We start from the raw sequence: 27018 nt of genomic DNA, 5'->3' as shown, positions 1-27018 counted from the left end.
GCCTATACGCAAACTCTGTATATGACTCACTTTTGCCTTTCTCATTTTCCCGAAACTTCCGACGGAACGCCTCCGCAGACAGCCGGTACTTTTTTAGAAGACTCGATTTCACTGTGTCGAAATCCTCTGCTTCCTCTCTATCCAAGCGAGCGACTACGTCGGCCGCCTCGCCGGGTAACAAAGTGAGCAAGCGCTGTGGCCACGTTTCCCGAGAGAACCCCTGCTTCTCGCACGTTCGCTCAAAGTTAACCAGGAACAAACCAATGTCCTCTCCAAGCTTAAACGGCCGCATCAGGTCAGTCATTTTGAACAATACGCGTTCTCCTGCACCGTGTGCCTGACTTCCATTACGAGCGCGTTCCATCTCTACCTCAAGACGCTTCATTTCCAAAGCGTGTTGACGGTCACGCTCTTGTTTTTCTTTCTGTTCTTTAAGTTCGCGCTCTTTTTTTTCTTTTTGCTCTTTAAGTTCGCGCTCCTGTCTTTTTGCAGTCTCCCTCTCTTCAATGGTCTCAAGGCATTCCGACAGCTCGTCATCCTCAGCCTCTAACTCAAGAATAGCCTTTAGCAGTTCAGGTTTTCTGAGTTTGTCCGAGACATCCAGACCCAACTCTCTTGCAAGCTCCAACAATTTCGGTTTGCGCAACGACTTCAAATCCATGGCTGCTCTGAATGCTGCTTTCTCTACTGCCTAATATTGTCTTGCCGCAAACTAACCCGGCAGCAACGACAACCACAATTACCAGCTCTGTTTCTGACACTAACAAAAGCCTGGCAAAGCTCAGAAGAAGAAAGTCCCGCACTCACCAAACCTCGCAGCCAAGAGTCCAGCGCAGTCGTTCCGCTGCAGGCAACCAGTCATCACACAGGGCTCGTTGCACTGCTCCCGGATCGTCGTTGAGCTGCTCAGCATACAGTCAACTGCATCTCTTCGCTGCTGGCCTCCGTTGTCGCGATCTCACCGCTGGCAGACAGTTGTTTGAAGTCGGAGGCGATCTCACCGCTGCCAACCAGATGTTTTGGATCGGACTGCTGGTACGATCTGTTGGGAACTCGGCGCTGACGCCCGTGGTTGTACCTGGGTCGCAAGCCCCAAGGGTAGCGTTGGCCTGGCGGCCTGGGGTACAACTGGAAGCATCCGAAGGTCCCGGCAAAGCATGAGTCGACTGGTAACAACAAAACAACTTGTTTATTTTAACATCGCAAAGAGTTGGCGGTCAGGTTGACCGAAGTAGAGAGACGGGAGAGCACTTTACTCAGCAGAAGAAATCGGAGCCCTCTCTTTTGCGTCCGGGGGCAGCTGTTTTTATACTCTCGCAGTTGAGGGCAAGAAGGAACCCCTCAAAAGACGAGCACGTGAATGTACAATGGGCTAATGGTGACGCACACTGTCGTAGCGATGCCGTAGCACCATGACGAGCACGATCTCGTAGCACCCTGTCGAGAACGATCTCGTAGCACCCTGTTGTAGCGCTGCCGGTCGGGCACAATGACTGTAATGAGAGGATGGTCCCTGCTTTGGCATCGCCTGTTTCGGGCACAATGACTGGAATGAGAGGATGGTCCCTGCTTTGGCATCGCCTGTTTCGGGCACAATGACTGGAATGAGAGGATGGTCCCTGCTTTGGCATCGCCTGTTTCGGGCACAATGACTGTAATGAGAGGATGATCTTTTGCGGTCGCATCGCCGCAGTCGCGCCTGGAAACACCTGCCGATGAGTGTTGCGGCGACGACGATCGGGCCAAAATGTCTGCCGCCCCGCCGCAGTCGCGCCGGCAAAACCACGTGTCGCAGGCGAAACGCAACAGCGTGCCGCGTCGCCCCCTACCAAAATCATGTTGATTTGCGAAGGGCCGTTGTTCAACGTGCTTGGCGCGCCGCTTGCGTGGGGCGGAAAAGTGTTTAAATTACGCGAGCTCGCGAGGCGCGGCTTGTAGTTTGCAGCGCACGTGTGCAAAAATTTGCATTTTCGGAGTTCGCGAAATCTAGGCGCGCACCTTCGGGAACGGCGCCTTAAATAAAACAAAACGAAGAAGAGCGCGCCGACGTTATCGATTTTGATTACGTGCGCATCGCATTCCCGGCCGCGCAGCCTGGGTGCGACGTCGATGTGACTTGGACTCGGGGAGTGCGGTTTGAATACGACTTCAATTTTTTGGCGTGCAGTGGTGTGGTCGCGAAAAACGTCCGTGCACACAGAAAAAATCTTTAGCCACTGAGGTGAAAGCCTCGTGCGGGCGGAATGGCTTTGTTGTAACCAAGGCGACAAGCAGCCGAGAACGGCAAAAAAGGAACGAGCTTCGTGGCACGAGCCCGCCACCTCCCCGCTTCAAGGGGGCGTGTTCGTAAGATCCATCCATCGATCCATTTGGAAGCGAGGGAATGGGCCGCGCGCACGGCTTTGGGGAGGTCCTTTTGTGATGCGCTGTTCCTCGGAAGGCGCTTCCCACCATTTGCAATTCGTACGGGTATGCGCAGGCTGGTTATCAGTGCTACGCGCGGTGCTGGTTATGAGTGCGTCTCCTCACGACCCACGAAACACGGGCACTGTGCTGTGTGCATTTGGCGGAACGCTTACCCCCACCCACTTCCTTCCTCTCTCCTCCCCCTTGACATTCCGAGGCATTGTTACTTAATGTAGACGCTGCAGGAAGATGGACGTGTGGAGATGGGGAAAGAAAATGAGAAAAATGCAGGTGGTTAACTTGCGCGGAGTAGCGCGCGACGACGGCGCGCTTTGGAGGAGCCTGCATAGGGGCAGCTTTTGTTGTGTTAAGACACCCGTGTTCCTGGAACGAGAGGGCGGGATCGACATGCCGGAGAATGTTCTCTGCGTCCCGCCGGCATGTCCGGCGGCAGAGGCCCGTCGTCGCCCTTCTCACACGTGCCAGGAAGAGAGAACACCCCCCTCCCCCCTTTCTTTTTGCTTTCTTTATATTGGCTCAAGCGCGTCGCGTCGTCTGCTCAGCACAGAGTGCACGCTTAGCTGCTCGCGCACATGCGAATCTGCGCGTGCGTGCGTGTGTTGACCTTCCTGCTTTGCAATTCCCGATGCGCGTTAGCGGCCATCCGCATGCGCATACTTTGTAAGCGGATCGCGTGATGGTTAAAACACTGTTGCTTCTTTTTCCATACCCTTCCACCTCCTGGGTCGATGAAACGCTTCTACTACGGGGGCGGATAAAACACGGTCGGTGCGGCCTTGCGTACCGTGCCCTTTTCCCACGGTCTGTCGCCGCGGTGTCGGCAGCGTGCGAACGCTCGAAACCGCCACCTCCGAAGTGACGCAACCGCGTCTGACTCGCTCGCAGCTACAAAGGACGCGCCTGCGCGCGCACACAAGTGTCTGGAGTGTGTCACCGTCTCCCCGCATCGTTCGTTACTGCCGGCGGCAATTAAATAGCGCTCTCGGAAGGAGCGAGAGAAGGTCAAGGCGTTGTTGAGAAGAAACGCGAGGATGCGGCGGCTGCCACCCGAGCGTGTCGTCTGTCGCGTCTGCTTCTTTAAAAGAACGTCTGCTGCGGCGCTCTATTTAAAAATGGCGTGACTCAGAAGCGAGCCTCCGCTTTCTTCGACGCTTCGTTTGCGACGCGCGGAAGAAATGGGTTTGTGTATCCCTCGCCTCCCCGACAGGGGTCTCGTGATACTCCGCATCACTGGTAATTCCGTACAGTGTAGCGAATGCTACGACTGCTGCCCTTTGATACGTAACCAGAGGGAAGTGGTGACACGCGCATTGTCCGTCGTCGCTTAATCTTCCCGTTCTCGGCTCCGGTTGTTTGGATTTAGCGGCGTGCACGCCAAAGGAGGGAGGGCGGGGGGTGGGGGAGTTCCTTCTTATTTCTCCGTGGCACGCAACTTATCCTCGTTCCTCGCTGTGACTGCACCGAGTTTGTGTTCGCGGGGCGCGGTGTTTGAGTTGACGCACGCACTCCTTCCGCTACCGTTTTTTGTCTGTGTCGAGTTGGTATATATAGCCAAAGAGAGAGAGAGCGACTGGCAACGAATAGCGGTCGTGACTGCCTATTGCTGCTGACATTATAACCGGAGCCGAGGCCCCACTGGGCCATCTATTCTAATATCTCTCTCTCTTCCTCTCTCTCTCCCACGCGTGTAGAGAGAGATGGGGTAGCTGCGCAGGGCATCAACCCTAAGAAATTGGCGACGGTAGTGGTCTCGCGATGAAAGGAGTTCGTCATTCCTTTTTCTCGCCGTCACTCCCGTCCGCCTCGTCATCTTCCTCCTCTAACGCTGTCTTCATTTCGCCACCATTACAGGGGGCGCTCTCTGTCCCTCCCACTACTTCTGCTTCCTTTTTCCTGCCTTTTTTTTTTCTTTTTTTTGTCCGTTCTTATTCTGTCCAAAGCGCGAACGTTGGCGCGCGGTTCCTTTGTGAAATCAGCCTCGCGCGAAGCGCGGTGTATGCTTTTTTATTTTTATTTTCCGGCGTTATCGCGTCTCCTGCGTCCGCTTTCACGTGCTTCTTGAGACACTGACGCTGCTGTCGCTGCGGGTGGAAGGGGAAAGGGGTGTGTGGAGGGAAAGCCGGTCCTGACTAATGTGATTTCAACTGCCACCGCGCGATCTCTATTTATTCCCATGTCTTTAGTTCCTCCTTTGCTTCTACACTGCTACTGCCGTGCCTTCATCTCCCTTTCCTCGTTAGTAGGTACTTTCGTTGTCTCCCGCTGATGTGGACGAGGGTGAGCGTCTCATTGGTAAGGGGAGAGGGGGTGTGATTGATGGCTTCATCCCTCGCTTATACCGGGCGAACAGCACCTTCTTCTTGTGGTACCCTGCAGCTAACGTTGCACGTGAGTTTTTCACTCCTCCCACGCGGGAGCAGCATTTTTTCTTTTTTCTTTTTTGCCGTTCTTCGTCCAGCATTTCGTGGAGATGCCGCTCTTTGGCCATCCCTGGCCATTGCGCCGTAAATTCCGTATGATAATAATAATAATAATAATAATAATAATAATAATAATAATAATAATAATAATAATTTCTTGGAGACGCGGTTTTTCTGGGGCCCCAAATGAAAGGCGCGCCATTGCTACGGAATCTCTCTCTCTCTCTCTCTCTCTCTCTCTCTCTCTCTCTCTCTCTCTCTCGGCGTTTTCAAGGAGTCGTTAAGGACGCTGGTTCTCGGCGTATAAGCGAAAATAGAACAGGAACGGAAGAATAGGCTCGGAGTTCGGAAAGAGAACGAATTCATTGCTGTCATCTATGGTTGTTCACAAGAAGTCACACCTAGAATCGAGCAGAGATTTCGTATTGCTGTTAGTGGACGGGAAAATGATTTGATGAGCTGATAAAAGACCGAAAATTACGTAATTAGCGCTGTTCTCATTAAATTCTGCACACTAACTCTGATTATACGAACAGGTTTCTAAGCCTTGTTTACCATCGTATCACTTTCTCCTTGCATTCCGATAGAGCCGACGGGGTGCTAATTAAGCGAGTGTAGACGAAAGGATATTGCATAATTGTGAGAACTATAGCAGTAGGATTATTTGGTCTTTATCTACGCTTCAAACGTCCCTGTCCTGTCTTCCATTCAAGTAATTGAGGCGAAACAATGTGTCCGATGCATTGTATCAGTGAATTGCCTAGGCTATTTTGCGCAAGAACAGTAGCAAATGATAAGAAACGGTGTAGTCTTGCGTTGTGAATAGATCGAAAAACTTTAGCTTTGTGTGGAGGCGGCATAGATAATGTGCCCTGCAATCATTCCAGATGAATTGAGAAATGAGGGAATATTCTGATAGAGGGTATATGGAAGCCACAAGACTCGGAACCTCCTTACACAACCACCCATTACCACTGTGTGAAGTTGTATAATAAAATTGTTACGATTCTTCATGATGTTACGAGACTATAGGACTGTATTGACGCAAATGCTGCTAGCCCTCCGTCATGTTGTTGTTTGTTCGCTCGCATTCTTTTTTTTTTTTGCGCTGCGAGTTTCCGATCGCATAACAGAGAAAACTGAAGAATATTTAGCGCGTTTTCTTCCTACGCAACGCCAGCGCAAGTCCGCGCGAAACTATAATCCCGAGTGCTGTGCGATCCGGCGTTCCAGTTAGCCAGGACACGTCTATGTTTATACTGCGTTCGGCGAAGACGATTCTGTGCATTTCGTTCAAAGTATGGTGGCGAAAAAATGAAAAAAGAAAAAACTGCAAGGCATCAGCGAAGACGATTGTGTACATTTCGTTCGGAGCATGGTGGGGGGAAAATGAAACAAAAAAAAAAACTGCAAGGCGTCTTCAGATGTGGAGACAGAAGCTCGGCAAACAGAGAACATCGTGCAAATCCGCCGCATCGCGTCCTTTAATGCGCCTAATGGGGTGACACGGCAGAGTCGGGAGTGTACAGAAAAGCAGGGGGCGTAAAACCTAATTCGCGCGGCACTGGCTTGGCGACGCATTAATGACATCTCCGGGACGATTCAGGCTCCTGCTTCATGGCTTCAGCGCGAGCAGCACGGAGATGGACAGATTGATGTTGTGCGCAGCCCTGGAGGCAACTGAGGCATCACCGCGAGAGTGAGGTGGTGGAGGCGACGCGGAAGAAGGGGTCGTTTGGGAGCCTGTAGGGATTGTCCTCCCGACGAAAGGGAGAGGGGGGGCCTCGCGCCTTGGGCAATGAATCCCAGTGGAGAAAGAAATTATGGGGAAGAAAGGATAGAGAGAGAGAGAGAAAATTCGATGAACGCGTCGTTGAGGTACGACAGCCAGCCGCAGCAATGACGCGAAAGAAGGAAGAAAAATGGCGATGCGATCCTCTGGGTCGTTGCTATGGCGACGCTGCCGTTGCTCCTGGCAACACTGACGTCCAGGCGGCGTCGCGCGCTGCTTGAGAAGCAAGTAGAGGCAATAGAGAGAGAGAGAGAGAGAGAGAGAGAGGGAGGGAGGGAGAAACGGGGGGCTGTGTTTTTGGCGCGCACGTGAATTCCATTGCGCGCGGCGCCGCCACAACAACCTGTCGTGCGAATAAAGATAAAGAAGAAAACTAGGGGGGGGGAGGGGGGGGGGGTAAGCGCGCTTGCGCATTGTAAAGCGAGAGAACAATTTTGGTGCAGTAATTAAGCGGGTCGTTTGAATGCGCTTCCTAGATCGCCTATTCTATTCTTCACCGGCGTTTGCGAGTAGTGTTGATCGGGGGGGAAAAACACCTCGTTCTCCCAAATGGGAGGAATGCTGTTTTTAACGTTTAATTTAGATCGTAGCCTGGAGGCGTGTTGTTGATCGATCGCTTTTCTGGTGGTAGTGACTCCGGCGGTAGAACATCCGGCGTGACTCTTCACTTGGAACGGCGAGGCATCCTGTGAACGCGACGTGGAAGATAACGTTGACGGGACTCTCGGTTCGTCCGTCCTTTTTTTTTTGTCTCGGGCAATGAGCTCGCGCTGAGGAGCGAGCGATGTAACCTGTAGAGTGACATCGATTTATGCACATGTTACAAATTGCTTTTATGCCGTCGTTCTGTTTTGCAGATCTGTACTCATAAATTGTGTGATGCTCTCGGTGTGGTATCCACCCTTGTATCGCGATGAATAACTGATGAGAACTGTTATTACAGTGTCATGACGGCGATAGACCAAAACGTTCAATACTGCAGACACTGCGTAAATCCAGTGAGCCGCCGCTGTCCCTTCTCCCCTTCACCCCGCATGCAGTCCCGCGGACGCGGTTTTGGTTAGCCGACCAAAATAGCGTTAGCCCCAACCCGCCTTATTCTCAACAGAAATGAACCAGCAGCAAGAAGAATTGGCTCTCCGCGGCTCCCCTTTCTCCCTTCTTATTTTTGCCTACGAAAGCCTGAACTAAGGTAATCAGTGATGACGACAGCAGAAGGCGACTGAGCCGTCAATCAGGCTGACGTCAGCTAAACCACACGGCGCGTGGAGCTGTTCGCACGCACGGCTGTTGCTTTTTTTTTTTTTCTGATTGCTTTATATATAATACGGCGATGACTATATATACTGGCGCGTAGGATGCGAGCAAAAAAAGAAAGAACGAAAGAAAAATGTCGGCACGTGGCCGATCTCGATGGGCACTCCATTAGCTGCCTGGAGAGGGAGGAAAATGCGCTCGTAGTCGCCGGCAACCCCGGCGAATCGCATCGCGCCTGATTCAGCGGGTCGCGCCCGCATTTTTAAGGCCGCCCCACATTCAGCGTTTTCCCGGCGTTTTCTGGCGTTTTGTCACCCGGCGTCGCTCGGCGTCGACGCTGAGGCTGGCGCCAAGCCAAAACGTCGTGCTCAAGGGACACCAGATCTCGCCGCCGCCGTCGGAAGCGGCTCGACAGCGCCGACCAATCAGCGCGTGGCAGGGCGTGGCCGCGCTGCGGGCAACTCTTGCAAGAAACTTCCGCAGATTCGCAGTTCGCGCCGCCATTGCTGTTTGTTTGGTTGCTTCAGTCATGCTACCGGCGAACATCGATAACGAGCTTCTTATAGCCATTGTAGAAGCAAGGCCGATATTGTGGCAGACCAAACACAAGGAACACAAGAATCGTGTTAAAAAAAAACGTTTTGTGGATTGAAGTCACCGCCATCGTCCTGCCGGGTGTACCAAATGAGAAGCAGGAGCTTCTTTTTTAGCAGCAAAAGCTGCTGCCTTCTTTCCATGATGCGGCGTATGGCGTCTAGCAATAAAAAGCACCTACTTCCCCCTCTATCATAGAATAAAGAACCCTCGATGCTCAGCTTCGCACGCCGACGCGCCGACCGCTCGTGATGTTCACGCCGATATTGCTGCCAGTTTTCTGAAGCTTAGCCTTGTGTAATTTTTCTACACAGCCCTGAATATTTTATTTAGCGTAAAACTATGCAAAAGGCGTAAGTATTGCATTGAAGAATACTTATGACAGCTCTTTTCATTGATATTACACAATTAGCTTAGGGGGTATCTGGTAAAATAAATCTGGTCACATTGTGCGACGCTGCGCTGGCGCTGGTCCGCGTGCCGCTCGTGTGGCTGGACGCCCTCTCTGGCGCCGTTCATGCGACCACGCCGGGAGACACAACGCCAAAAAACGCCGGTAGAAACGCTGAATGTGGGGCGGCCTTTAGGCTTCGCTCGTTTCGGGCGCCCCTCGCCGTTGGGAGCGGTGAGGCGGCGGGCGGCCTCTTCAAAGCAGTGTGTGTCCCGATGAGCGCCTCGTTTCACTCGCGCGTGTTGCGGTGCTCGACCCGGAGAGCTTTTCCGTGCTTCTGCGGGAACGCGCGGCGCGATGTCCGAGCCGGGCGTAATTCGAGGTGGAAAACATTAACAGCGTGTCCACCGAGCGCGCGCACCTCCTAATTTCGAAGGCTTTGTTATCAGCAACAATAACAAAAGTTTTTTTTTTCTCTCATAAGACTGCGAGTGAAAGGGTTTGCGATGGCAAGGTGCCGCTGGCGTATACGTATTCTTGCTCATCAGTCGCAGCTTCGGGTCGCCTTGACGAACTTGCGCTTTGGCAACTTGGCAATTACTGCGCGCCTCTGTGCAGCCTCTGGTCTACTGCGGCGCCGACTTGCGGCGCCGTCTAGAACGAACGCACTCCGCGAATGACTGTTGTTGCCTCCGAAATCTCGTTTCACAAGGGGCTACGGACAGGATGACACGAACAGCTGCAAACCTGAAGTATAACTTGCTATCGCGAGTGAAACGCCAGCCGACGCACATCTCTGAGGCACGTATGACCCGCAAGAGGCCTCCATGCAAACAGGAAGCGCAATATAACTTGCTCTTTCAGGTAAAGAAAGGAATCGGTGTGAGTGAGAAGGTTCTAGGGCGAATGTATAACTTGAGCAGCGTAACTTCGTGGACTTCATAACAGCGAAAGAGAGTGAACATCTGTTGTGATGCTTGGTCCACAGAAGCTGGAAATAATGAGGTTCGAGAAATGGCTCCATCGTCATGACTACCTGTGCCTTCTTGCAGAAGGGCAAATTCGATTGAGACGCAGCACGGTTTTCTTTCCATTCTATTTCCGCGCTTGTGGAGCTCCGAGATGGTGTCGTGAGATCGCATCATTTCAGGATTGCTTGCACGTGACGTCACGAACGCCATCTTAGAACCTCCGTTGATGACCATGCCCTGCTGAAGAGGGTCGAACTGCGAAGGCAACTTTTTCGTACCGTGCTCGGCGGAACTCTAACGTGGCGTCCGTATAGTGACACCATTTCGCAACGTTTAGGGACAAACCTTTGGATACAAAGCTTTGGATACGGAGCGAATTTGATAAAGCCGCGACGGCTACTGTGCTCGTAATTCCCGAACGTGGCGGCGTCCGGAATGACGTCTTTGACGTGTCTTCTTGACGCCACGCGTCAAGAAGACACGTTCTAGCTTTTTGCTTCTGCCGGGTGAGAAAGGGGACATGCGGGGGTAGTCCGTGGAGTCTGTCACTGGTTGCGGAAAAGAAAAAGAAAGAAGCGTCGGTGCCGAATGGGCCAGCTCCTTCTGGGTGGTGGATGAAGACGCGGGGCGCTGCCAATTTGGCCGCCTTCCGATTCAGCTGAGCGCGTATGCTTACGGCGGCGTGTCGACACGCGGCTTCTTCTTCTTACTGTCGTCTGGCACGCACGTCATCATTCTGCCGTCATTCTTACTACTGGCCATTCGCGCTCTGTCTCGCTTTCTGGCCCACTTCCTTTCTCGGGCCCAGTGGCGTAGCAACAGGGGGGGCCGGGGGGCCGTGGGCCCCGGGTGCAAGGGGCCAATGGGGGGGGGGTGTCATATACGCCTGAACACACCCCTTTTCCGCCGGCTTGACTGGGCGCAAATTGCAAAGAATTCTCCGGTATCCAGTAGCCCGAGCTGATGCACCCGATGCGTTGCGCCGCAGAATTGTCGGCTGCAGCTCTATCAACACCCCACGAAATAATTGCACGAACGTGCGGGCTAAAAAATTTAATTCGCGCAATGGTCGCTCAACTACTCGCCTTAGCGGAACGTTTCATGTGGGGTGCGCTCGGGCTGTGCGTTCATGCTGGGAGCAGGAGTCGCTAAACATACAGTGAGGCGTTGTAAGGCGTTGGGGCTCTTGGGTTCCTCTTCCGTTCAGAACGCGCAGCGAAGACGAGCAAAGGCAGCAGCAAAAGGGCGTTCAACCAGCGCGCCCAGCGCTCGCGTTTTCGGCGAAGCGTTCGTAGAGAGCGACGTTGCATAAGTGGGGCCGTTAAAAGTCGCGAATGGGATTCTCTGGATCGTCTTCAAACTCGGTTCGGCCGAAGAGTTTGGCGGCGTATGACTCGACAGGCTGTAGTCGCGGGCCCGCCGCGATGTCCGGCTCGCTTTTACTTCGCCTCTCCCGCTCGCTCCGAGAAGCCGCGGCGAAACCTGCCGTTATGTTTTACGCTTTCCTTCTTACACTCGAAAGTTTCAGAAAACTGTTGTTGTTGTGTGACTTCATGTCACAAGTACAGTGTCTGTATCAGCTGCCCAGAATTTTATATAAAAAAAGGTGAATTTTGTAAGGATATTTCCCGATCGAGATTCTATGAAGTTATGTCTTTTTCTGATTACTAGGAACTCGGTAGCGCGAAAAATATGGCAGATAAGTAATAACCATATCCTTAATAATCCCGTAATTAGTACTTATAGAGTAATCACTTCAATTCGAGAATTGAGGACTCAAAATCATATTATTAACTCAACAAAAACTTCTTAAACAAAATCGTTTTGGGTGCTACAACCTACAGTACTTTGGCACTGCGGGAGGCGCCCAGTATATGGCAGCAGAGAAAGAAATATAAAATAGTGGACCAGTGACGTTGATCCCTTAATCCTCTCCATTGCGAATGCAGACGAACAGTAATGCAAGCTTTCGCTGGCACGGGCTTCATCGCGGCCTTTTCTTTATTTTTTTATGGTGACGCCAAGAATCGACGCGAAGCGTGCTCTATTCTGTTCCCAATCTTGCCGTGGTACCGCAGCTCGGATAATCACGTTTGTCCGTATAGCAGCAAATGAAAACAAGGCTTTATTGATCAGAATGACGAGAACTCGTAATTGTCATAGCATTGGCGCCCGCGCAGCGGGGAGGCAGGTAGCGTTTTCTAATAGGGTGGGGAGATCAGCGTCATTTACAAACAATTTAATTTTCGTTTTCGTTCAGGGCTGCCCACAGACAAAATACTGCGTGCCATAGTACCTACGACGATTTTTGTGAAGTTGTTGTTGGGCGAGATATGAATGTCGGGCTTCAATTTTTCAAATGCATTATTGCCGCTAAAATTGATAATTAAAACTTTATTATAAAGATATTTTTGTTGCTTGTGACCTGAGTCATATTTTCCACGATGCCGCATATGTATTGGCTGCCAAGCCTTGCAGTCTGACAGAATATGTGCACATGGGCTTATCACACGTTATCAGTGCAGCACCCTGTGTTATTTGGCGCAGGAAAAAACAGCGTGTATATATTTGCTGCATTCGCGATCTCTGGGAAAGAAAGCGAAGGAAAGGGGCACTCGGGGAATGTGTGCTGTATCCAAGGCGGCTGTACTGGTGCTGAAACCCGGAAATTGTCGATATCCTCGCCTTCCTCGAATACGTAAGGGCGGGGGGGGGGGCGGTGACAGAAGACCTATGGGCCCCGGGTGCCAGACGACCTAGCTACGCCACTGCTCGGGCCTCTCTGCTTAGGCAGAGCATCGCACGCGTAATGCGAAGACGTGGGATCGTTCCCCAGCTACGGCACATTGTTCTTTTTTTTATCCACTTTCGTTGCCATTAATTTATCATTTCTTTAATTCACCTTAGTAAGTACAAGTAATTTCTCCCGTGTTCTCCTTGGGTGTCTTTGTTTGTTGGCTTCTTATGGTAGGCAGGGCGGTTACTCGCTCGGTGATGGTGACACAGCAAGAGAGCGAGCGAGCGACCGAGCAGGAGATCCCATTTCCACCGGTGCGCGGGGTGCCGTGGCTTCTTTGCGTCGCCAAAATTCTCTCGACACCCGCTCTCACACCCGCCTCCTGTCCTGCAGTCGTTTTACTGCCGCCCGATTTCCCGGCGAGCTCTCTTTCTGTGTTGCTCCGTTCTCGCTTTCGCGAAACCGCGCAACACCGCTACCAGCAGCAGCAGCAGCAGCAGTGAACTGCAAAAGACCGCGAGGACAGAGAGAGAGAGGCTGCCCGCAGGAGCAACGGGCACCTCTTCGTCGAGATGGGGAAAAAAGACTGTGAGCAGAGAGAGAGAGAGAGAGAGAGAGAGAGAGAGACTGCCCGCGGGAGCACCTACTCGTCGAAATGGGGATAGCGCGCGCTCCCTTTTTCGCTACTGGCCCCCGTGGCCCGATTTTTGTCAGGCTTCGCTGACCCGTTGCACCTCCTCTTCTGGATGAGCGAGGCTCTAAGCCGTATCGACTTTCTGTTTCTACGCCGCTGCGCTTTTCTATCTTTCTCTCTCTCTCTCTCGGCCTCTCTCTCTCTCCCACACTTGTGTCGGCGTCCAGGGACTGCGCGCTTTAACGTCGCGCCAATTTCGCCAGACCTTCTACGCCTGCCGGCCAATTTCTCTTCTGCTCTCTCGTTTTTTTTCGTTGCTCGTCTCCGCGCCGGCACCGGTGATCTGGAGAAGGGAGCGCATTATTTGCCGCCGCCTCCGCTCGGTGGATCGGTTGGCCGGGCAACGGCGCGATCCCGCGCTGTGCTGCTTCGTTGCCTTTCCACATGGGCCGCGGTTCCCGCTGCTCCCGTGTCCGCTTCTTCTCCGGTCTGCCTCAGCAAAACCGTGCAGTGCGTTGCTGAGTATGACGCTGCTGCGCCGGGCTGTAAACCGCGGGACAGAATTTTTAAGAGAGTTTTAGCTCCTCCCTAAAGCTCTCCTGTTCGGCCGTGGACAGCAGTATAGCAGAGCTTCCGGTAAGCGACATCCTACAACGCGTTTGAAAATTTGCTGCGTAGCGTAACTGTTATCGCCGAAGCAGAAGTAATGAAGTTACTGCACGTAAACGATTACGTTGCTACCGACGCTTTATTTTACACCAGCAGTATTAGCTTTCGGGGGCCGTGTGTTGCCGTTGCAAATGCAGTAGACGTGTCATAAAATGGCGTCGCCGGCGCTGCTGTGTTCGATGTTCCGTTAACTGCGATGCGTTTACAAACAAGCTCTTAGTGCTAAGCATAGCCTCCCGTATACGTTCTCTAGCAGAGACCACGCCGCAGGAGGGTGGGGTGGGGGTCTCTGTGCTAGTTTGTGGGCAATTAATGCGTACTGAAGTTAAGAGATTGTTTCTGCGGGCCACTTCCACGAAAAAGGGGGCACAGACTGTTCACTTTCAACTCCGTTTATTGCGTTAAAAAAACAACAACCATTTCTTGCACGCGTGCGAAATCGCAACGTAAGCGCGCACGCTGTGTTACCGTCTGGCCCGAGATATGTTATACACCCTCTTCAACGTAAAGCTAGTTTGGGATATGCTTAAGCCTTGGATGTCGGAGGATCGTTGGTTGTGACAAGTCTCGCGTGTACGGCTCTGGAAACGCGGCCCCACTGTTGCACAGATTTACTGCGGACACTGCGTGGCGCCAACGCGAAGTCATTTCCACATCCTTTGCCACGCTCTTCCGATTCTGACTGCGCTGTCGCGGGCAGTGACGTCGGCTGCTGGGGTGTATATATAGTCTTGGCGCACCCGCCGTGGTTGCTCAGTGGCTATGGTGTTGGGCTGCTGAGCACGAGGTCGCGGGATCGAATCCCGGCCACGGCGGCCGCATTTCGATGGGGGCGAAATGCGAAAACACCCGTGTGCTTAGATTTAGGTGCACGTTAAAGAACCCCCCAGGTGGTCAAAATTTCCGGAGTCCTCCACTACGGCGTGCCTCATAATCAGAAAGTGGTTTTGGCACGTAAAACCCCAAATATTATAGTCTTGGCGCGTCTATAGGCCACTTGTGGGTCTTCTCCCAATGCCCGCCCCATTTTTAGTTCTTTCCGGCTCTGCTCGAGTTGATGCACGATACAGGAGCCTTCTGCGGTACGCCGCGCAACTTCGTATGTTGTATGTAGCGAGCAGCCATTGGAGAGTCGTGTGGGTGGCGGTGGGGTTGGTGGTGAAAACTTTCCTTTTCGCCTTTTGAAGGAACGATAGAGGGGGCAGGGAAGGGTGCTACGCACGGTAGTCCCTCCCAACCCTCTCAGCCCACCAAAGCATGGCCTCCAAGACATCGGGCCCGGAGCTGCGCAAGGCAGCCCCCCACTGCTGCCCGCTACCTATATTAATTTGCGGAGGGACGGGGGAGGGGTGTGATGTCATGTGCGGTTTCGGTCGTCTTGCACGCGCGTTTCTTTATTGTACTCTCCGCTTTCCCTGTGTGGGCGCCGCAATCCACAGTAGCCTACGATGTCTTGGATTTTCACGCGCAAACCGACGGAGTTGGATTTAGCTTGTCCCCTACCTTTACGTAAGGATGACCGGTATATCGGAAACGTGGATGGTCAGTGGCAACGCTGGTGGTGACGCCTTTGTAGCGCAGAGTTTAACCAGAGAGTAGACGGAACTGTTTTCACAGAACACTTCTAACGCGTTGTAACAAATTGTCACGAGATGTCGCCACCGGCGTTACCGCTGCCATACACGTCTGCGGTAACCCAGTTTTTCCGTGAAAGTTGGTGCATTTGCGGACAAGTTAAAACCAACCTGCCGCAAGAGAAAGTTGGGGGGGGGGGGCAGGGAGGAGGGGGGAACTGTCGCGCTCTCGCTTTTATGAGCAAATTGTTGCCCTACTACATGAAGACACGCAAACGAAGCGTCGGGTTCTCTCGTAAAGTGTGTGTGCTTAAACACGGCGAGTGTCACCTGCCCTACGCAAAGAAAAAGCTTTCTCCTGCCCTACTCGATTTTTTCTGCGTTCTGTTTCGCCCGCTGGGTCCCTGCTACCCTCCACCTTTTTCTTTCTCTCTGGGTGGTCTGCATTGGCGTAAATGCTGTTTCGTTTTTCACTGCCGCGCGCGTCTCGGCCTTTCCGCCGTCTGCAACTCCTCTTTTTTACCGTTCGCTTTTTACCTTTAGCGCAGGCCTTGGCGCCACGGATTCCCCTCGCTTTCGGCTTCGGCTGGAAATAATATGGACCTATTTCGCCAAGGGCAGCGACGGCGTCCTTTAAGATCGCTTGCCTACCACACAGCGAGCGCGAGATTTGGCACTTCAGGTTCAGCCCCCCCGGTTCCCCTCAACGTCTGTCAGCCGCCTCCGGACTGGCGCATAAGGGCGAAGCCGTCTTTCAAGGGGAACGACGTCAAGGCGGGCGCCTGCGCTCTCGACGTACCGACTTGACGCTCCGTGGGCGACCGAGACGAAGAGCGTTTTCACGGCCCGACAGGGCTGTGGTCTGAAGCGTGCACCGAGCCGGCGGCGCGGCCTTATTTCGTTTTATTGTTTTGCTTATTATGTACTCCGGAGGCGGGCACTCGACGAAGCAGCGCTGACCCATTTCGGCGGTTTAAACGCGTATACTTGCGACAGCCGGGAAGCTTGTGTAGTTAGCCTAGCTAGGCTGGCTTTAGTTTTGCTGCCGCGGTTTGGCTTGGCTGCGTGCGTGGGAAAGGGGGCCTTTGAGAGAGGAGGTTTCTGCGCCTGCTCGCTTGCTTTCTTGCGCGCGGGGGAGGGGGGGGGGGCGGCGCAGCGCGAGCGTCAGAACCCGAATCTGGAAACGCCGATTATAACGGTATTGCGTGCGGGAAAGGGCGGATGTTGCACTGCGTCTATTTCCGTGGTTATATAAAAAAAGAAGGATATTAAAAGGGTGAACGGATGTGGGGCAGTAGGCGTTGATGAAGGATTGCTAAACGCGTTGCTCATATACCATTTTTCGCGTTTAAGGTTTTGCATGAAATTAAGGGGTCTGTCTCTTCGGTTTGTCATCGTGAACTGCCGGGGACTTTCAGAAGCTAAACGTACTTGTAACTTGTGCAGATAGTATGAATAGGGAGGGAAGAAGAGGGACGAAAAAAAAGAAGTTGAATTTTAATGTAATAATGGCTCTTGGCAAAGCAGGTATTGCTCTCTTTTTTTGCTGATTGGTATTGTTATCAACGTTTCCAAACACCTCTCTTCACTGTTGACTAGAGGTTCTCAATTTGACCAAGTGAGGCCCTGGCGATTAAAGCTAACGTTTTCCTCCTTTGTCATCTGCTAACAACTAGCAGCTAACTCCACCCTGCATTTGTGTAGCGCCACCATCTCACTCTGAGGTACGATGCCTGTCCTAAAATAAATCAGACCCTTTTGACTCTAACACCTCATAAAAACATGTCATGACCACTTATGTGATATTCTTTGACACTTATGTCTCTCACCATGAAACTCTCTCGTAAAGCAGACCACTTTTAAGTTCTACCATTCGCTTCATCTGTAGACTATCTAGGGAAAGAGAGAGCAGAAAGCGGAGAAAAGCATTGGTGGTAGTCACGAAAGAAACTTTCCTGCTTATAGGCCTTTTGGTTATATTTTTTTTCTTGTGTCTCATGACGGTCAGAAAACAATCGGCGGGTTGCTGTTCCTCTCAAAGCGAAGGACACATGCTTTTCATTCTCCACGCTCAGTTCGGCTTTCCTTATCGCCGACTTGTTTGTCCAGCCGGCCTGTTTCCTCTTCTGGGTCCTCTAACGCAGACCTCCATTGTCCGCACATTCCTTCCTTATTATTGTCTCAGGCCTGCTTCACATAACTTCGAGAAAAATTGGCTGCCACAGCGTTGCCTGCTGTCGTGAAGGCTGGGGCTGAATTGCATGCAAATGAGATTCAAAGAATCGTCCAGCTGTAGACACACTTCTCTGTCATTGTCTTCTTTTCTTATTTTTGCGAAGAATGCGGAGCTGTTTAGCTTGACGATTGCTGGCACTCTGTCTTTGTGAGAGTAGAAGCAGGAAATCATGCTTTTCTTGTTCAGGGAGGTGCCCTTGCTTCTTAAAAATGGTGTTTCTGAGTGCACAGATATAGTGCAGCTTTATCTAGCTATACTAAAGGGCTTAGGTGTAATGCACCCTACGCACGTCACAAGCCCATCACAAGCCCAACGCACGTCAAAAGAGTGATAAGGACACACTTACATACAGCGCTAACATTTAACAAAGTCTTTTTCGGAGACGTTTAACTTCCTACAACACCTTTCCAATGTCAAAGAATGTCTTTGAAAATGCATTGTTGAATGTTATTGCCTTGTGTCTATATCTCTTGCCTGTCGTATGGTGTACTGCACCTAATAAATGTTTTAGAATGATACCGACAAGCCCTGCGTGCAAACAGTGTCACTTTAATTAGTTGTAACATATATATGGGTTTGCTATGATAACAGTTTTTTCAGGGAAAAAGCCCTGTGGTATTTTTTTTTTTTTCACCCGGAGTGACAAGGACTATACATTCTATGGATATTTTATGCAGTGAGGTTAGGTTAATCAGGTTAGAGTTATGGTTCACGCTGCTCAGCATGGCGTGCTCGGTAACTCTGGGTCAGATTAGGCCAGGTAGTTTCCTAGAGAAAATGACTGGAGGAAATTCTGGTGCCGGAAATATTCAGCTGCCATAAGAATGATTAGTACATGGATTTGTCTTGTCTTTTGCATTTATGGCTTAAGTTGTTCTTGATGTGTCCTTATCCTTTAGTGTTCTAAATTTCTAAGAAGCTATATTCTACACGTGTCACGGCATTAAGTTTCCATGCACCTGCATAATCATTGCGACTAGTATCATTTCTAGTGCAATATTTTGTTGAAAATGACAAATTTGTAAAGTTACAACAGTGTCTGAATCCAGGAGGTCGGAGTTTAGGCAATACCATATACTGCCCCATCATCACATGCCGGCTGAACTGCCATGCTTGCAGACCCCAGACACCGCCACCATAATTTGCACTAGTAGTATTTGTGGCAGACTCTATGACCCTAAAAGCTGCGAGACAGATGCTTCGCATCATTGCCTCTTTGTTTTATTGTAATCAGTCATTCAGTCAAATTAAATTGTTACACGTTGCCTTGTAACTGCAAGCAATCCTCACCTATATGGGCTTAGTATTCTGCCAAGTGTCTAACGCCTTTACAAAGGCCTACACATGCTGTTTTGATACTTCGGATAATTGAGGTTACCAGAACACCTTGAGTATTTGCAGAGCTCTCAAAACTGGATTGATCGACTCCCATTTCTTTGGCCAGAGTGCCGCAGCAGATTGCTGTGACCTTGTTTTCGTTAGCGGTGCTCTTGATAATCGTGGAGTTGACTGTGTTTCCTGTGCCTGCAATTGTGTGTTATCAGCCGATGGAGTGGTAGACGTAAGCGCGCTGGATATCGTGGCAGGCGCATCCTTGTAGTGTGTCAGGCGCGCAGAATGCGGGCCGTGTTAGAATCGCTGCTGTTATGCCGCTTCATTGTGTGGTTATTGATGAGAATGATCAATCAGAATGATAGGATAGTTATTGTTCTGGAAAGTAGTGTTCTTGTAAGTGAAGTTTTGAATTGAATACTACTAGCATAGGGTGTATGCTATAGATGATACGGTCATGTAAAAATGAAGGTAAATAAAATTTGTGGGCGTTTTTTTTTTTCTCTTTCCTGGTCATTGAGCAGCAGTTAGGTTACTTTTTACATGTGATACTTTCTGAAATCATAGTAGGAATAATGCTGAACCACTAAAGCAAAATTTAGTAGATTGGTGTATTGTTTTCATTCTAAATATTTTTCTTAGTATCAGTCTGCATTTCAGCAAAATGTTAGTTATGCTGTAATTACTCATTGTAGCAGCAATGCTGTAATTATTCTTGGCTAAGATATCCACAGCTTGTTCTTAGTATTGTGCATTATGCAGAACAATATTATAGCATCATTGCATTTTTTATGCATCTCATGCCATCCTTTGGGGGGCCATCCATATAGTAATTAACACACATCATTAAAATAGTAACCTTGTATGTGTAACTGAGAATGGTTAATGATTGTAGCAGCAGTAGCCATCTACACCTGTTCTATGAGATGTCAGAAACGTTAAAATCTGCTATACTTTTTATACAAGATATCCTACCATTACATGACAGCTTGTTCTGCCTGGCTTACGTGGTTCAGCACTACATCCATGCTCCTTGAATTATGCATCTTTCTATTTTTCGATTGGTTCCCCTTTCCTTGTTACTGCTGGAAAAGAAAATTTTTATGCAGCTGTTCATAATGAATCCTACATTGTAAAGTTCATAGTTAACGTGTTTATTAAAATCAACTCTCAACACACATAAATGTACCTTAATATAATTCCTATGGGAATCTACACGATGGTAGAAGTGTCAAGCCTAAAAAAATTTCCGTCCACCTAACTCCGACAGAGCGCTTGTGAAAGAAGTTGTTTTTCTTGCTTATTCAATTATTGTAGCAACTTACTGCTCGCAGTGCAGTGAAAGAATATTGGAAACTAACATGTTGTTGTTTTTTTCTACTGTGCAGGTGTTGTTCACGAGCATCCCCGGATCGGCTCTGATGGCGAGAGCGAGGAGGCATCCGGTGCTTCGGACGAAGTCATCTCGCCCGTGCGGCTTCGGCCCAAGACCAACAACAACCGCAGAACCAGTCAGGTAAAATTTAAATTTTTTATTTATTGATAGCCGTATTCCACCCGAATGCCCCGCGAGATGTGTTCGTCAGCGCTGCATTGTCTGCTCAGCGGCTGCTGCATTAGCGCTGCACGACATGCGTGCGCGAAGGTCCCGACATGTCGCATATCGTTGTAATGTATCATGTGCCAAGCAAAAACAAAACTCTCTAATTCTGCCATTAATCAGACAGTTGCGCCAGGAACTATGTTACACTGCTCAAGTATATTGCTTGTGTACACCTCGTACCTTCCGCACTGCTACAAGCAACTTGTGAGATGGAGCATAGGGTCATGCTTTTTTCTCACATCTGTCGTACAGTTCTGTTCAGCCAACGCTCAGTGCACATTGTAGTCTTGCCCTCTTCATCCTGCAGTCAGTTTGAAATTTGTTGGTTCCTTTTCTTCCCATTTGTAAACCGTGCCCTGTCTCCTTGTTTTACTAATTTTTTTTAGTCTCATATTTGATCACTGCATCACCTACCTTAAAGTTGTGAACACATCTCAAAAGAATTCTTCACCGACTTAGCAGCCTTGTAAACTTGCATTTTTATTTTTGTGTTCGCTGGTGACTAGGACTTAGTGTGAAGATTTATTGCCTAAGAGGGCTATCCAAGTGTTTACACCTGCCTCTATTGCACTAGGGCACCTTTCATAAAACAGATGTGTAGATTACAGAGAGTAAATCAGGATATCCAGTATTCTAGTTGAGATTTAGAGGAACATATATGTAAAGCATAGATAAAAGTGGCTGGTGGTCTACTAGAGTAGCAGAATTGGGTTGCTAAGTGTGGGGAAACTCAGTCAAGGATGGCGGACGACTAGGAGATGTGAGGAGATCAGGAAATTTTCAGGAATAGGCCTTCGTTCTGCAGTGAACGTAAATAGGCTGGTGATTAATGCAATGGTGACTTAATGTTTAATGGCACTTCAGAATATAGTTTGCACAAATTGTTGGAGTCAAAGGACAGGGGAAAAAGAAAAAGGACAGTTCCACATAAATATGATTCGGCTGAACTAGGTGAGCATTCTTACTGCACCATAGGCAGGACACATTGGCGTTGGCAGATTCAGGGAAAACTGGCCTATGTGATACTGTGGCAGTCTCCCCTTAATTATTTCACTAGCAAAACATAAACAAGGAGAAGCAAGAACTGTGGGGTCAGATCAATGAGCATTGCTTTGATAACAATTGATTTGTGCTGTTCAATCACAGTCATTCATTGTTCATTTGTTGTTGTGGTGACAGTGACAAAAATTTGTTGCAACGCTGGTTACTAAATAGCCAACCTTCTTTCCTCTCAGTTCTGTATCTTAGTTGATGAAATTGAGCTCACCATAGCTGCAACTGCTGTTCTAAAAAATCTCATTTCACAGTCGTTTCTACAATCTTGCTGATCTGATGGCAACCACAGCAGCTATGCATTGGACGTGTCATTTCTTGCTAACAGAGCACTGTAGCCACTGACGTCTCATGGGAGGCCTCTGACATGGCAGCAAGTCTTTCTTTCTTTTTTTTCTTTTTTACTTTTAGCTTTGGATGGAGCAGTACTTGCCTGCATGGTGTACCTTCAGTACATGTTTTATTTCAAAACAGTTGCATCTTCATTCTGCATAGATGTCCTTCGCAGAAGTTAATGTAATGAGGCCAGCACAGTCAGTCCTTGAATAGCGTTTCTGGTGTTGGGTGACTGCTTGACCCTGGCAGCAGTTGCCCAATCTCCACTTACACAGCCCTTTCATTCCTGTCGCTATCAGGCTCATCTTTCAGCTCTGCTCTTTCACTTGGCTCAGTAGAAGAGACTGAAGCCTGTTACTCGGGTTTCCGTGTCTATTTTCCTTTCCCATTCATTACTCTTTCTACTTTTGACCCACTTCATCTTCCTGCTCCATTTCCCCCTTGAACCTCTTTGAGCTTGACAGCTGTGAAAGTGGGCACGGCCCCCTTTGCTTGGATAACATGCCATGATAAAAGGTCGATGTGTGTTAGAGACAAGGCCTGTTTTTGATTTAGCTGGTGTCCCCTAGATCTTGGGCTACTACAAGTAAGATGAGGACTCTATGTTCATGTGACCTTCTAGAGACACAGCTCATAACAAGCCCACATGGCAACACTAGTCTCTGAGATCCTTGACCCCCTTCCTTATTTTGTTCTTGCAGAGCCCCATTTACACCATGTCAACAAACTGATAAGAAATTCACACATAATTCTCGTAAAAGGACTCGGGATTCGTATTGTACCTTTATTGGATACTGTATGTGAAAGTTGGATGGAAAGCGAGTGGAATTGTTGGGCTGCATATGGAAATGGATCAACAGGAATGCCAGTGAGGAACATAGTTTCAAGAGGCACTTGACACAAGAGGCGGGAATGACAGCGCAGGGTGTGCCGCCTTTTGTTTTCAGCTGTCTGGATTTGTTAGGGAGGCGGCGCTGCTGTCACTTGGCCTTCAGACACGCACCATGCCTCCATTCACTCTCTCTTGCACAGTTGTCTGTGCTGTTGTGACTGTTACTTTTTTTTTTGTGTGATCCTGTCTCTACTCTAGCCAGGGGGGCGTTGTTCTATATGTTGTTTTCGACAGAATCATTGAAGCGTTTTTAGAAGGACACGCTTGTACTCACATCAGGGCCAGGCTCGCCACTATGCTTGCCAGTTGTACATGTTTGGTTAGGTCTTGCTCTAAAAATTTCGCTTTTGCTGGTGTGGTCGTAAAGAGAATGACAGTGGTGATGGTTAGTTGTTATTGGCTTGAGTGAAGGATGCTATACTCTGGTTAACACTTATCAGCCAATGCCAAGACAGCTAGAGAGATTTTTTTCTCGTTCACTTTCACAAATAAAAATTGCATGTTGTGTGTGGAAGGAACGTACAGGTATTCATCATGTAATGCTATGTAAAATCTAGTCTCATATCTTTAATGTTGTGATCATGTAATGCTATGTAAAATCTAGTCTCGTATCTTTAATGTTGTGAAGTATGACATAATTATTACATTGAAGATGTCTTAAATCTGAGCCTATTAACCATTGAACAAGCTTGCCTTCTTGCAGTAAGTCGCTGCAGCACACCTGTCCTGATTGTGACCAAAACATAATGAAGGCACGCACATAATGTGATTTGACGGAACTGTTTGTCCAGGATTTGTAATTGTAGTGGTATGTTAAGTGTAGTTATTCTGTAGAAAGCATCGCAAATAAGGAACTCCTCATGAAAAACACACGAAATGAGAATTCTATGGCTGCATTGATTGCGTAGCTCCTGTGTATAGGCAATATGCAAAACCTTCAAGTGCGCTTTTCCACACACCTTCTTTGACACAACAAAGATGGTGGACTTTGGCCTAGCATGAGCAATTGAAATATCGCCAAGTGGGGTCAGTGACATCATTCCTACCACTATCCATTCCCAACACCATTCAGGCTTCCAAAACGTGCGTCTCAACTTTAGCAGTTCCACTAGAAGGAATGCGGCCTTCTTGGTTAGAGAATGTTAGCTCTGGGAAAACCTGCTTACAGACTTTTGCGTATTGTTTATGCCTGCAAAGTATGAGATGGAGTTAGTAGCAATGAAGAAAAGGCTTTGTAGAAGCAGGTGAGAAGCATTGGTGGCATGCAGGTTTATTAAGGAGGTTGCTAAGCTTAGCAAATCACTTTTTTGCTTTAACATGTTCAGCCTTTCTCTGTGGTCGATAGAGAGTTTTTGCCTGAAGCTAGAGTCTCTATTCATTGTTGCCCAATCACTGCCACATTCTTTACGGTCCGATGAGACAAGGGGCTCCCTTCTGTTTTGAACCAAAGGTTCAGTGTGTCCCTAATACTGGCGTTCTCTTTACTTTTTGCACAGTCCGACATCAGCAAGCGGTTGTCGCTACCCGCTGATCTGCGGCTTCCCGAGAGCTTCCTCAACAAGCAGCAGCAGGTCCTGGATGGCCCTCTCAGTAGGTCTATCCGAAGGCAGTCTCTGGTATGTATCCATCACTTATGTTTTTATAAACGCAGATAACTTTCTGTAGCAACAAAGGGAAAATTACAGAGATGGAGCTTCTGCGAATGTATTAATGGGCCAATTATGAGTTGTTTGGCAAAACATCGTTGCAAAAAACATCCTTGTGTTGTAAGACGAAATAAAATGCTACTTGCCTAGTTCTATTTAATTTTAGAAAAAAGAACTCGTTGAAGTTATCCTTGAAAACGACAGAGGCGGTCAAAAGGTTTTGTTTTTGCTCGACTCTGCTCCGCCCACGCTTTCGGATTTCAGTAGTTTCGTTGTTGCGTAGTGCTGCGCAAGGTTTGCTGGCTTGCGAAACTCGCACAAACTGCAATTAGCAACGAATTGAACTTCTATGTGATGTCGCGGGATGCTCGAATAGTCTACGCCACTTAACCAAAAAGCAGCTGCAGCAGCGAACCGACCACTCTGTCTTGGCTCGCCACCGCCATCTGTCGGGCACAGTTTTACTCACCGATGGCAACAAACCATAAGCAAAAGGTGGCGATGGCGTATGCAACGAATGCAACTCCCCCAGTTGGATGGCGGGAGATCTTAATTTCAAAAAAGATATTCTGACCCTTCAAATGCAATTTTCTCGTAAAGGAAGTTTTTTCTTGGCACAGAACAAGTGTTGTGAGGTTTCGGGAATGGTATTTAAACAGTCCACGTTGACTTAGTACGTTCCTTTAGTGTCGCTTTAACAGGTTCACTGCAGCAGCACTTTTTGAAGTCTTGATTCATGTGCGTGATGATCCTCCGGTGTGTCACTTGTCATATTGCTTCAGCGTGTTGTGACCCACCGGTGGGTCACCTGGAAATTGTGACCTTTTAAACCTGTTCCAAGGAGCAGAGAGATCGTGCCACGGCATGTTAGATCAGAAGCAACAAGAACTTTTCCTCTTCGTTAATTTCTAGCAAAAATGATGCTTGCAAATCGCAGAAAAGCCCCTGTGCAGCCACACAGAGGAAATAACTGCTATGATCCACCTGTTACCTGCGTCGCAGTGAATACGTTAAGCACGAACGAGAGTGTGGGAATATTTTAAGGAATGCCGTAACATGTGCGCCAGGCTTACTTTTCAGAGCAGTTGCTATTACAGATTTTCTTTTCATCTGTTGATGGTCTCTATTCAGTATCTGCCTCTAAAACTATGCCCACAGTGAAGACAAACTTTTGTCATCCATCTTAGCTGTTGGCGCTGCTTGGGTGGCTGCAATGAACACATACCTGTTCGCTCAGCTTTCAGTCCTTTTTTCACTGTCATGTCAAGTCCGTCAGTCCAACTGGCATTTGACCCTGTGTAGGTGACATGCTAGTCATTGTGCCATTGTCATAATGTCAACGTGATTGCGCTGTCACTGCCACCATGCTGTCACAGTGGTGACGCATGCCGCGAATGTACAGAGGGCTCTTGTGCCTGTAGTTATATTTTTCCTGCTTAGCTGCCACAAGGGTTTAGCTAGGGTATGGATATTTCCAAACAGTGCAAGGAACTAGAGATGCAGGAACTTAATGTAATAAGTAAACTGAGATGAGCTTACAAAAAGAACTTAATGTCACAGTGAAATGTTTTTAGTTCACCATAATATCTAATCACATTTAGAGAGCATGTCTGGTCATGAAAGAAGGTTCGAAAGAAGGTTGTTGCCTTTCTTGCATTTTTCTTGAGTCTGCCATTTTCTTTGGAAGGTTCTAGCCATCTCACGTTCGTAGCTCTGGCTTGCTTTACCGATTTAATTAAAGGACACAAATAAGGAATGTCTTACTTGGCCTATGTTTGCACTTATACCACGGTGAACTTTCTTTTAAGGTGGAATTCTTTAAGTTCCATTAAAGGCTGGAGCATCATTAATAGCATTAATGGAGAAACAAATGTTCTCCATATCATGACATTGGCACTGTGCAGTCATTTTAACTGCAAGTTACTGTTGCAGTGAGACAAATTGTTGAAAGCAAGCTGTGGTAGCTGAGAATTGCATTACCATTGCAATACACATGTAAGCGCGCGCGCGCACACACACACACACACACACACACACACACACACACACACACACACACACACACACACACACACACACACACACACACACACACAACACACAACACACACACACACACACACACACACTTTAGTAAAGCATCTCATTTGTAGAAAGTGCCTTTGACACTCCTGCCTGTACTGTGGCAGTGTCACAATAAATTGATGTCACTACTGCTCTTCCACTGCGGGGTTATTTCTTTCACCTTCTTTGTTGGTTTGTTGGTTTTCAGTAATACTAAACTGACATTGGACCTACTTTAACCATAAAATCAGAAATTCTTTGACTTTATTTCTCGGCTAGTAACATAAAAATTGAGCTTGTGTCCTGATAATTTTTGCTCTGTTTCTTTGCCGGCAAGATTTCAGTTCTCATTGTCTATCATAGTCCCTCAGCCAATAGTTAACAAGCAAA

At 48.9% G+C, this 27018-nt stretch overlaps 1 protein-coding gene across 7 annotated transcripts in view; it reads left to right on the top strand.

Moving 5' to 3' along the window:
- The window catches only part of LOC142585349 (cyclin-dependent kinase 16-like), a 186321-nt gene that overhangs the window by 145134 nt on the left and 14169 nt on the right, over positions 1 to 27018 (top strand). For all 7 annotated transcript variants that reach the window (XM_075696054.1, XM_075696057.1, XM_075696056.1 and 4 more), the window contains 2 exons: positions 20423 to 20550; positions 24415 to 24534. In XM_075696054.1, the coding sequence (XP_075552169.1) occupies positions 20423 to 20550; positions 24415 to 24534 (248 nt within the window). The remainder of the gene's footprint in view (positions 1 to 20422; positions 20551 to 24414; positions 24535 to 27018) is intronic.

Source organism: Dermacentor variabilis, chromosome 6, assembly GCF_050947875.1.
Source record: "Dermacentor variabilis isolate Ectoservices chromosome 6, ASM5094787v1, whole genome shotgun sequence".
Classification (NCBI taxonomy): domain Eukaryota; kingdom Metazoa; phylum Arthropoda; class Arachnida; order Ixodida; family Ixodidae; genus Dermacentor; species Dermacentor variabilis.
Note: the sequence above shows the minus strand (reverse complement) of the source record. Positions and strands in the feature narration are given on the sequence as shown.